Source organism: Fusarium sambucinum, chromosome I (genome assembly GCF_050947815.1).
Source record: "Fusarium sambucinum isolate potato_lamoka chromosome I, whole genome shotgun sequence".
NCBI lineage: Eukaryota > Fungi > Ascomycota > Sordariomycetes > Hypocreales > Nectriaceae > Fusarium > Fusarium sambucinum.
This window is the reverse complement of record NC_139294.1, coordinates 11,465,679-11,477,327: the sequence shown is the minus strand read 5'-3', so window position 1 is coordinate 11,477,327 and position 11,649 is coordinate 11,465,679. Positions and strand designations below refer to the sequence as shown.

The 11,649-nt window shown below is 46.7% G+C and overlaps 4 protein-coding genes across 4 annotated transcripts; 2 read left to right on the top strand and 2 right to left on the bottom strand.

Annotated features, from left to right (window-relative positions):
• Positions 1 to 447: 447 nt before the first annotated feature.
• Positions 448 to 2,383, bottom strand: FSST1_006442 (flavin monoamine oxidase family protein; the record flags this gene model as incomplete). The annotated part of the gene is made up of 4 exons (XM_083232811.1): positions 448 to 1,250; positions 1,307 to 2,066; positions 2,117 to 2,191; positions 2,246 to 2,383. The coding sequence occupies 4 exons, from the start codon at positions 2,381 to 2,383 to the stop codon at positions 448 to 450; spliced, it is 1,776 nt and encodes a 591-aa protein (XP_083089872.1).
• A 2,505-nt stretch (positions 2,384 to 4,888) lies between these two features.
• On the top strand, positions 4,889 to 5,663 carry FSST1_006441 (cytochrome b561 domain-containing protein; the record flags this gene model as incomplete). Its single annotated transcript, XM_083232810.1, has 3 exons — positions 4,889 to 4,937; positions 4,998 to 5,275; positions 5,328 to 5,663. 3 exons carry the CDS (start codon positions 4,889 to 4,891, stop codon positions 5,661 to 5,663), a joined length of 663 nt encoding a protein of 220 aa, XP_083089871.1.
• Positions 5,664 to 6,315: 652 nt separating this feature from the next.
• On the top strand, positions 6,316 to 8,350 carry FSST1_006440 (GMC family oxidoreductase; the record flags this gene model as incomplete). The annotated part of the gene is made up of 4 exons (XM_083232809.1): positions 6,316 to 6,810; positions 6,867 to 6,993; positions 7,051 to 7,590; positions 7,641 to 8,350. 4 exons carry the CDS (start codon positions 6,316 to 6,318, stop codon positions 8,348 to 8,350), a joined length of 1,872 nt encoding a protein of 623 aa, XP_083089870.1.
• A 472-nt stretch (positions 8,351 to 8,822) lies between these two features.
• FSST1_006439 (uncharacterized protein) lies at positions 8,823 to 11,433 on the bottom strand (the record flags this gene model as incomplete). The annotated part of the gene is made up of 7 exons (XM_083232808.1): positions 8,823 to 9,029; positions 9,097 to 9,543; positions 9,605 to 9,841; positions 9,897 to 10,521; positions 10,592 to 10,950; positions 11,001 to 11,118; positions 11,186 to 11,433. The coding sequence occupies 7 exons, from the start codon at positions 11,431 to 11,433 to the stop codon at positions 8,823 to 8,825; spliced, it is 2,241 nt and encodes a 746-aa protein (XP_083089869.1).
• Between the last annotated feature and the right edge of the window lie 216 nt (positions 11,434 to 11,649).

The following is an 11,649-nucleotide window of genomic DNA, read 5'->3' as shown; positions in this document are numbered from 1 at the left end:
CTTGAAATCCTTTTGGAAATGCCCCTACAAGTGATAACCGGTAATAAGATAGCTGATAAGATAGCTGATAAGATAAGCTCAGCTCGAGGCTAATCCGAGCAGGGATAGCTCCGTTTACAGCGATCCCCTCATTAAAAGCAGGCTTGCCTTACCTCAGATAGAGAAACAAGGCTTATTAAAATCTTCATTTACATGCTAAATACGGTGCAAATAGTCAGTAATCACAGATTCTTGTCTTCGCACTACCTCTGTTAGGTACTTTTTGAAAGCCCTAGACATCACAGAACACTGTGTCAACCACCCTCTATACAAGTTCAAAAGAGATATCGGCACGTCGCTGGTATTGCCCATAGTATAATAAATAAACATTTTACTATCTAGACCAATGAGAGTGATAACATGTTTCACGACTACCACTTGCAACCACTAGTGACTTGTTCAAATAGCTTAAAGACTGTCCTGAGCTTTGCCTTGAGACGCAACAGCCCAAATTTGTTGCACACAGCGGAGCCCAGCTTCAAAAGCACCCTGAATCCATCCGTGTGTAAAGCTTGCTTGCTCTCCTGCAAAGAAAACTCTATCCTCCCAGTCCGAGTTTTGCATAGTCTCTAGGAACTTTGTCTTCTGCATGGGGCCAAAGTAACAGAAGGCACTTCCACCAGAAAGTTCGTCAGCTGGGAAGACTTGCGATGCACCAGCCTCAAGGAGCTCCAATGACTTAGCTTCGGGAAAGATCCTGTTCAAATTCTCAGCTGCTATCTGGATTCGGCGATCAGGTGACAGAGCCCCGAGAATGGTCGCATCCTGCTCAAATGTGTATGCAGCCATCACAACGCCACGAGTAGAATGCTTAAATTGATCATTCCCATCGGTCTTTGGGAACATCGTGTATCGAATGGGAAGGTCGCTGACAAGCCCTCCATCTTTACCTTTACCAGCACTTTCGAAGATCTTCTCCCACCATCGTTTCTTGTACTGGAGTAGAACCTTAGTCACCTCGACATAACGGACGTCGCGAACTGCCATCTCTTGCCGGGGAACGAATGGTCGGGTTTTGGCAATGGTTCGTTGCGCAGTGTACGGAATGGCAAGAATAAGGTAGTCGGACGTGGTGGACTTCTTCAAGCCGTTGGCGGTGGCTTCATAAGTTATTTTGACTGGAGCTTGAGTGGGGATGCCTGGTGATTGTTTTTCATCAACCCCGATCTCAGTGACTCGAGCACCGTAAATGATCTTGTCAACCAACGAATCTAAGATGTGCTAACGATTGCCAGTATCAGACGATACGAGGTACTAGGACACAAACCTTCTCCTCTGTCGATAGAGACAAATGCATTAGGAACAGCATCCATTCCATCCTGGAGCTGCTGCATCCCAGCCTGTTCGCCACCTTTGTTGCTTGAGAGAAAAGCGTCTTTAAAAGACTCAATAAAACCGTTCTCAAAGACAACATGGGCATTACCAAGGTCATAAAGATTCAAAGCATCCTCTGTCCACTCAGCGATATCAGTCAAGTAAGATCGAAGTGAGTACTTGTCGTAGTCCTTGGTGATACTCGCGTATGCCCGCTTGATAGCCTCAACATCGATAGTTTTCGCAGTCAGGGGACACTTGACAGGCCCATAAGCCTTCCAAAATGCATCCACAACCGGCTCTACAGCATCGGTGAAGAGCTCATCGCAGGTCTTGCCCATTTCAGATTTGCGGAGGCCTGGGAAAAGAGACAGCAGCTTCGGATCCTTATTTTTCAAAAGATCGTTGAACTCTGGATAAGTAAGTGTTTTCTCGTATCCAGAAACATAGATGAACTTGTTTTCCATCTCGAATTCAAAGAGTTGTGACTCAAGACCGAAATCCCTGATATAGTGGTGCAGCAAGAAATGGTTTTGTGGAATGCGCATAGCACCGCCTTCACCGTGTAATCCATGAGCAAAAGTGGGCTCTCGAAAGGTTTTGACACGACCGCCAACTCTGGAAGAGGCTTCAAGGATGGTGACATCGAACCCAGCCTTTTTCAGCTCGTATCCAGCACAGAGGCCAGACACACCGGCTCCCACAATGGTTACCTGCGTGTGGTCAATACAGGTGAGGTAATACAACAGTAGCAACAACTTACAGTCGGGCTTCCGGGTATCTTCCGTCCGTCACCGCTTGGGCCGTTCTTCATGAGGCCGATCAGAACATTTTCCAACTGTTAAGACTCATCAGGGATAGGGCGGTCAGCGTCACCGATACTGGACTTGACATTCTGGAAGATTTCTTTGGAACCGCTCAGTTCATTCTGCTTGCACTGAACCAGATAACTGATAAAGGGTAGTGTGCTCTCAGAGTGGACTTCACAAATGAGAGATTCTGGTTCCTTGAATTCAAAAGCTGGTGCCATGGTGGTGTTCTGAAACTAATGTGATGTTGGTAGATATCAATAACTTTTTAGATTTGAAATGCGGCAGGACTGTTAGCTTATATGTTTGTCAACATAGTTGCAAGACAAAAACAGAACAACGCATGCTTTACCCCTCTTCCCGGAGCCAAAATGACATGTACGTTATCAATATCACACAAAGGTTATTCGTAATGTGAACTCATGTCGCAAATGTGGCTGGCTGACATTCCCTTACCCCAAATCACAATCCAGTTTGCATCATGCAGACATGTCGTGAATGTGGCTGGCTGACATTCCCTTACCCCAAATCACAATCCAGTTTGCATCATGCAGACATGTCGTGAATGTGGCTGGCTGACATTCCCTTACCCCAATCACAATCCGATTAGAAACTCCATGCAGGTGAGAACTCACATATGTGATAGATTAAATTAAACAACGAATTCGTCTATGCCATGAGTCCATGCCTGCTCTTGCAGCAGATCACAAGAACAGACTAATTAGTAAAACTTAAGCAGTCTACGATCATGTCTCAGCCAGTCCAGTCTAGACCCCGGGTAAGAAACGTATTATTTAAAGCGTATTTGAGACGTCTTCACTGTACTGGGAAAAGCCATGTCCATGCAGCCTGAAACAAAGGGCTTCAGTAGGTATGTGTATGTCCCATTTTGGGGTAATGTGGTGAGTTGAGGTACTTGTCTAGAACAGAATAGGCCTAGTGGTAAACAGTCTCTCATGTTCTGAAATTAGAATTTCTTAACGAGCTATTTTGTTTTGGCCTTTGTCTATGGATTGAAATAAGTATAATTGGTGTTGTGAATGGTCATGTGGCTTGCATAGATATGCGCAAGGTTCTATTGTACTCTGTACTCTGTAGATGGTGAAGTAATGGCAAATCCGGCTGATCATTCGCAGCATCCATTGAGCAAAGATCCACATGCAGTGAGCTTATTCCTCGCTATAATCTCAGAATCCCTGCTGTAGTGATACTGGTCGGGGCGCATGGTCTAGATCTAGTCTGGGAGGCACTAATGAGACAGGTAGTTCTGGCCAAGTCTAGATGCGCAGCCACCAGACAAATTGTTCAAACCTATAGTCATCTAGTACGGCGACGACACTCTGGATAAACTGGAGCTGCCAGTGTATAATGTCTAAAAGTTAACAATAGTCTTTACACGTGGCGCCTACGATGATACACTTGTTAACCCAGTTTGACGTTATTTTTACTGAACGCCAATGAAGCGGACACAATTGAAGTTCAGCGAGCCATAACGGAACGAATAACTTTCCTGAGACATAAGCTGGTTGTATACTGGTCATTGATATGACACCAGTCAGGGCCATACTTTACATATATATTCGAGTCTGCGAATGTATCGTATACTCTTCTATACATGACTGATAGCTTTCCAAATCATCGGTGACCAAGTCAATTAACTCGCAACGGTAAAGCCAACTTTGCGCTACCACTTATAAATACACAGTACTTGACCAAATTTAATATTAAAACGCTCACACTTCGCGACTAATGTATAGACAGAAGCAAAGTTTCCCTGCCGGAGGAAGCTGAATACTTAGAATAGCCTGTGGTCCTTAGGACTTCAAGGCTATCCTGCCTAATAGTGACAAATACGACAATAAACACTTAACTTTAATACAGGGTAATTACTTCGAATCATTTAGGTAAAACTTACTACAATAACATTAAAATGAAAATAGCAATCGAGATGTAAAAAAATTAATTACAAAAAGAAATGCATGTTCGAAGACCGAATCCAAAAAGTTAGTCAGTTAGTGATATCGTCGTTAAACTGGTCACGGAAATACTGCAACCGACGCCGACCGGCATTTTTGTTTCGGTCACGGACATCCCAGGACCGAATGCCGATGCCGAACAGTGCATTCCTTCGGTCACGGCACATTCTTTTTTTAGTCCGAGATTAACCTTTTAGCGTGACAAGGGTTAAAACGAATTAAGCTATGCAGGGGCTGTAGGGCTTACACACCTCAGTTTTTATAGGCCCGAGTCTCACGAAGTGACGTTAATTGCTAACGTATATTACCATCCTCGAGGGGCCGGGCAGTCATCCTTAAATCCTGATTTGCTCGGAGACAAATAGGATTGGCAGATGCTGGTACGAATGGTAGGCTAACGTATTCCTATTCGGAATTCCAACCACTCAATTGTCTTGTAGACTAAGAGATCGCCCAGATATCAAGTCAAACAATGCCTGAGACTGGATATTAGAGGCGCAGTAGTCTAAGCAAGACTATCTTTGTTGTTATTCTTGATGACGAATATGACTTGGCGCAGCTTAAGACGGTCTTATTAATGTGGTAGTAATTAACTGCAGAGCTAAGTATAAATACAGTTCTGGATCCGAGTGACAATTGTTACGCAACATTACTACAAAACTCTTCCCAATTATCAACATTATTATTTATTTTCAACGCTTGTTTTACACATTGTCACCATAAATATTTGCGATATCACAATTCTTCAACATGAAGTATATACTGAGATCACCCATTGCCTCTGCCTTGGCACTTGCTAGTAAGTGCGGGAAAGTCTCACGGACACCGTGATTGATAACTGACGACATATATTATCCAGTTCTAGTATGGCCAGTACTATCGAGCACTCAGTCCAGTCCTGGGTCAAACGACGGTACTATAGCTAAGCGCGGAAATGGGGACAACAAGACCGGAACAACTGGGACAATCCATGGTGTTATCATGTCCATTGTCTTCTTACTTGGTTTCCCAATCGGGTCCCTGCTTATGCCTCTCGTCAAAAAGTGGCTTATCCACGCCTCATGGCAGATTATCGTCTTCATTGGCATGTGTGCCGGCTTTGGTATTGGCAAGATTGCTGCCGACCGCAGCGGCGATGTATGTTTATCATGAACTACCTTCCAGATGATACTGACCAAGTCCCTTCTAGTGGATCTCCGACCCTCACGTTGCGCTAGGCACTTTCGTCTGCGTTTTGATGTTCGTGCAACCCATCCTAGGGTGGATTCATCACCGAAATTACGTCAAGTATCAGCGACGTACCAAAGTCAGTCACGGTCATATCTGGCTTGGTCGGACGCTGATGTTTATTGGCATCATCAACGGTGGGACCGGTTTGCAGCTCTCAGGTGCATCCTCGGGTCCGATAATTGCCTATTCTGTGATTGGTGCTATTGTATTTTCTGTTTATACTGGAGGTATTGTTGTCAAGGAGGTCAGGCTTCGAGGAAGGGAAACAAACAATCAGAGCACGATGGAAATGTAGCTCACAAGGCACCCGAGTAAGCGAAAGAAGGATATATACAAGAGCCAAAACAAGGCTATGATTCCTGAGTGTAGTTGAGGCAGTTCGATATCAAGTTGGCGGAAGTAGGGCGGATCTAGCGGAGTATCAGTTACGGAGAAAAAAAAGCTTTGACGGTTTTAGTGGACTGTATCTAATTCTAAGCATTAGTCAATAAGATACCAGCTAAAATTGTTAACTTACAGATCCCTCTGTTTGTCCCACTTCTCCTTTAGCGAATCCACTTATGTGGTTCCTTTGCATGATAAATCGTGCGTCAGCAGCAACATGGCTAGATATAATGCGGGGGACGAAAAATCTGATCCATTTGTCAGGTTTATCCAATTTAAGTTGATTCTTACACATCTTCATAGTTGTGAGCAGTGCTGTAGCCATGTTGGATATGGCTCCGTGACAGTGGGTATGGAAAATGGCAGTCATCATGACTGAGCATGAATTAATATAACAAAAACTTGTTTACTGGATGCATTCCCTTGTACAATGCAATTATATATATAGACACCTTCAGCAGTTTGTATATCGCTTCTCATCGCTACCAACTCAACAGTTTCTTTCCTTCATCTTTCGGATATCAACTACTTACCTGTCTTTACCTTGAAAACAACTTCTTATCATGTCACCTTCTTTGGCGTGGGCCTTCGCGGCTGTTTCAGCCGCACTTGTGTCAACCGTTGACAGTTTCAGCATCCCTCATTCCGCGCACCAAGCTTGTCGAATCACCAATGGTTCGGAGCTACTACCTGCTTACGACTATGTGATCGTTGGTGGTGGCACTTCAGGCCTCACTGTGGCTGATCGCTTAACCGAGGATGGTAACACTACTGTCCTAGTCCTCGAGGCTGGAATCTTCGCCCCTGACGCTGATACCCTCCCTGTTTACGGCGGTGGTACTCAGCGCCAGCCCCGTTTTTTCTGGCAGTCCAAGCCCCAGGAAAATTTGGACAACCGCACTGTCGATGTCTGGCTTGGGAAGATGGTTGGCGGTAGCTCCGGCGTTAACGCCATGATGGCTTCAAGAGGCTCAGCCATGGACTACGATCGCTGGGGTAAGTTATTCCCTGAAGCCAATGGCTGGGATTGGGAAGGCATGCTGCCATACTTCCGCAAGGTGCGCTCAACAAACCGCTTACAGGGTTTTTTGTCAGCTAAATCGTCTTGAACTAGGGTCTACACATGAATCCTCCTGCCCCTGACATGGCCCAGCGTTTCAATATGTCGACTAACCCCAAGTACTGGGGCAAGGACTCGCCTGTCCAGGCAAGCTTCCCCAACTACGAATACCCAGGATTAGGTAAGAACTTGTGACAACGAGTAACAGAGCGTCGATACTGATAAAATATTCTACTAGAACACATGTCAAAGGCTTTTTACGAACTCCCTGGTGTAGAGGCTGCTGAAGACAGTGGTGCTGGTGGTGCAGGCGTGTACTGGTTCCCCACCCTGATGGACCCTTACCGTTATGAACGCTCCTTCGCCGAAGTCGCTCATCACCGAGGCCTCTACCGTCCCAATTACCACGTTGCTCCCTCGTCCCCCGTTCGACGTGTCCTTATGAAGAAGGGCGTTGCTACAGGTGTTGAGTTCTACGGTGAACACGGTCTTCTGAACGTCAAGGCTAACAAAGAGGTTCTGATGGCTGCTGGTGCGGTCCACACCCCTCAGCTTCTTCAGCTCAGTGGTATTGGTCCTAAGAAGCTCCTCCATGCTGCTGGTATCAAAACACTTGTCGATCTTCCTGGCGTTGGTCAAAACTTCCAGGACCATATCAATATTGGTGCCTCAATTATTCTTGAAGGACTTAAGAGCATTCATCCCAACCCATTCGACATGGCCAATGGTACTGATTTCAAGAACTGGGCCGATGAGGCTTGGGCCGCCAATCGCACAGGTACGTGAATCGACTCATTATTATGTGCGTCCGTAATTAACCTTCCACAGGACCGTACTCGATTGCTTGGGGTAATCTCGCTGGTTGGCTTCCTTTCTCTGCCATCTCTCCTGAGCGATACCTTGAACTGGCTGCCCAGCTCGAGAACCAGGACCATGCTAGTTACCTGTCGGATGATATCCATCCCACTGTTGCCAAAGGATACGCGGCTCAGATGAAGAACATGGCGGATGCTATGCGATCCAAGAACGTTGTCTTCGCTCGTTACCTCGTCGACGCCAAGACCGGCGCATCAGCTCCGATTCTTAACCAACCCATGAGTCGCGGCTCCATCACAGTCGACTTGAAAAATCCTTACGGTTCCAACCCTGTTGTCGACTTTGGGGCACTTCGCAACCCTGTTGAACGCAGCGTTCTTGTGGAGATGGTCAAATGGTACAGGCGATACAACTTTGAGACTTCTCTTTCTGGCCTGGCACCCAACGAGACTGCCCCCGGCGCAGATGTTGTTTCAGACGAGGATATCTCAGCTTGGATCTCCAAGGCTCTTTTCCCCACCGACTATCACCCCGCTGGTACTGCTGCTATGATGCCTTTGGATCATGGTGGTGTCGTTGACCAGAAGCTTCGGGTTTATGGTGTCAAAAACCTGCGTGTCATCGACGCCAGTATCATGCCCTCTCTGCCTGGCGCTAACACCTGCCAGCCAGTCTATGCTATCGCTGAGAAGGCTGCCGACATTATCAAGTCTCGTGTATAAGTGATGTTGGTATCGACATCAACGACAGAATTTGTGGATAGACTGTTGGAAAACATTTGGACTATATACAATTAGATCTCGACTTTGCTTACAAGTTTACTTGCTAGCTATTTATGGAAATTATAGAGATGAATATGGTGTTTTAAGACTAGGAAAAAAAAATGCCATGTGAGGATCTCGAGTTCAGTTTTAGCGATTGAAGGTGAGTTCACATCATGGAAACAGGACTACATACAACATTGCATCAATACTTTTACTGAGGGTAAGAGTCATATAACTATGAAGACAATAGGCCAATCGATACGCTGTAATGAACGGTCTGTAAAACTCTTGCATCCTTGTTTTGTCTCCTTTAAAGTCTTCCTGTCCGTGATTAATGATCCTGTGTCACTTCATTTGCATCCCCAACAGTTCCTGGATCGTGCCAGTTGATCATGATGAAGTAAGGCCTGCGCATTGACAATTCGTGAGATCATATACTGAAACGGATCAAAGTACTGGTCTTGGCTCTCTGCTCGATGCTCTTTTGTGCCGCCTGCTTGGTCACATCGGTGCCAGCCTCAATAGCCTTCAGAGTGGAAGCGGACGGTTTCCCGATGGCCTGTGTGGTCCGCGTAATGTCATCAGTGTGAAATTGCATTCCATCCATCACCTCACTCTGCTTATTGCGGCTGATTGTCTGTATTTCCGTGTTAGTCAGATGCTGGGACGTGAGTGCAGTGGAAACACCAAGAGGATGGACTTACCTTCATGCGGGACGAGGCCTCCTGGGCCCACTGCAATAGTCTCCGCATCTTGTTGGCCATAGCTCCGGGGTCTCGCTCGTTAGCAGTGGCGGAAAGATCGTCACACATCATGACTCCGGGCAAGACGCTCTCCCTGCTTAGTGTAACCCACATCTTGGCAATGTCGCCAAAGAGGCTGAAGTATGAGCGCAATGTTAATGTCCCCGAGTAGATCAGGCTACGTTGGAAGTCGGTCAGTGTGTATTCGCCGATACTGTAGTTCCCGTTGGGGTCATCGCCTTCGGCCATTAATGCCCTAATGGTTTCAAGATAAGGCTCGATGTGAAACTTGACCAAGGTTTCAACAACGACACAAATGGCCTTGAAAAAGCGGACGAGAGAAGTGATTTGGTCTTTCATGTAGATGATGACCTTGATGCACTCGATGAGGATTTGCTTGATCTCGGCCTGTGCTTATTGTCAGAACATCATCGCCTTTGACCTGTTACAGTATTGTCGAAGAACTCACAAGGGAGATATCGGAGGCTGTCAGTCTGGTCAAATTCGCCTGAATCTCTGCGAGCTTGTTCTGCTGCTGTGACAACATATCATTGGTTTTGGCATAATTGTCCTGAGTGATCCTGAACATTTGTTCAGCGGTGTTCAGTCGATTCTTGGCCGCTTCGAGCACAGCTGGCGCCTGAGCCGACTTGGGAGTCATCTGGCCTGTTTGCTGAGATGGGTCGATATCTGCCATAAGAGGAATCTGTGTGTATTAGCTGTCTGTTTAGTTGCACATGATAGAGACTTAAGATACTTACACCATTAGCCGCCGTGCCGGGAATCGTCTTCGCCGTGGCCAAGAGAGCAATCGCTCGTGCGTACTGTGCAGAGAAATCTGCCTGCCACTTCTTGACCTCCGCGGAATCCTTGGCTGGGTAGCTTGACTTCTCGACAACAGCCTGCAAATCCTTCGCAATTCTCAAGGATACATCCAGGATCTGGATCAATGTCTGACTGGGCTCTTCCGAGGTGGCAAGTGATGCGAAGCGCTGTTTGGCAGCGCTCAGCATCGTTGCAACAAACTTGATCGCCGAGGTTGCGCCTCCCTTGTTAGACTCGCCGTACTTGGCCATCTCCCAGTTGATATCACCGTCTGTCTGACCGGCGACGATGACCTGAAGAATGGATAGGAAGGCAGAAATGTTCTGGATTTCCGAGTATCCTGGATCTGTAGCTTTCGTTGGGATAGGGCTGGGTGGTGGTGCGGCACCCCCATCAAAAGTGTTCTTATCTGGGTTAAGGAAACCACCGACGCGATCGGCTTTCGAAGGTAGGGTTGTCATTTGGCCAAGGCTGTTCATCATGGTAGGGATTGATGAATTGAGAGCCCCAGTGACAGAACCAGCCAGGTCACTAACAATCCGCTGGCTCATGATACCCCATCTACGTATAGCAGGATGAAGTCAGTTTTTGCTCAAAGATATGAAGCGACTGAAGACCTAGCTCGACTTACCCGGTTGGAAACTCATCAGATGCTTTCTTGAATGCTTCGGAAGCGGAAGCAACTTGCTTACCCCACAGATCCTGCGCACGTCTAGCCTCCTCCACGGGCGACTTTTGATAGTCAAGACGTGTACTCTCTGCAACCAAACAAATCTCATTGCTTCGTAGTGCCTCACTAGCAGTGCCTTCATGCTGAACACAAGCTGCATGTAGTTCACAAACATAGAGCAGCCATTCAGTGAACTTTTTGTCCATGTCGATGGATGCATTGAGACATGCTTCTGCACCTCTTGAGAGGGTTTGCAATTGCGGCCGGAGCATCCTCTTCGCTGAAGGAGGATCCCCGATGGTGGGAATTATATCATTGATCTACTCATATTAGCACTCTATTCCTCGTTTGTACAATGGAAAAGGCATACTTTTGCACTCATGACTTGTGAGGTCATCTGCATCAGGCTCATTTTGCTCTCGGCCTCGAGGAAGGCGTAGCGGCCAATGTTACCGCACTCTACGAGGTTGGCCTGTACAGAATCATACCTGTTTTTCAGTTTGTCAGTACTGGAGTACAACTTCCAATCATCCTTTATGGCGTCAATGTAAGTACCTCAAATACGAGAACCCTTTTTGAGGCTGAGTCAACCTCACCGCGGCCTTGGGGCTAGAGCTGGCGATGAAGCAAGCTCCCATACCGCTGATAGCAGTTGGAGACGCTTGTAAAAGCGGTTCCCAGCTTGCATCAAAAGCCAAGCTGTTTTTGATCTCACTGGCGACTTGGCTAGTGATATTTGGGCTCATGTCACGGTTGGCCTGCTGGTCCAGGATGACCTGGAGATCCTTGGCATCTTGAGACATGATGAAGAGACTGGTGAAAGTAAGAGATGAGTTACAGATAAAAGAAGACGATGGGGATAAGTGGTTGAGTTGGAAAAACAACTTCGTACATTCTAGGCCAAAACCTAGATCTATATATGACAATAACCCCTTGCCTGGTCTTTCCATGTCCGTAGTCGACAATATGGCCATCTGGGCTTCCCACATCACGGCTTGCATGCTTTATACAAGCTTTTG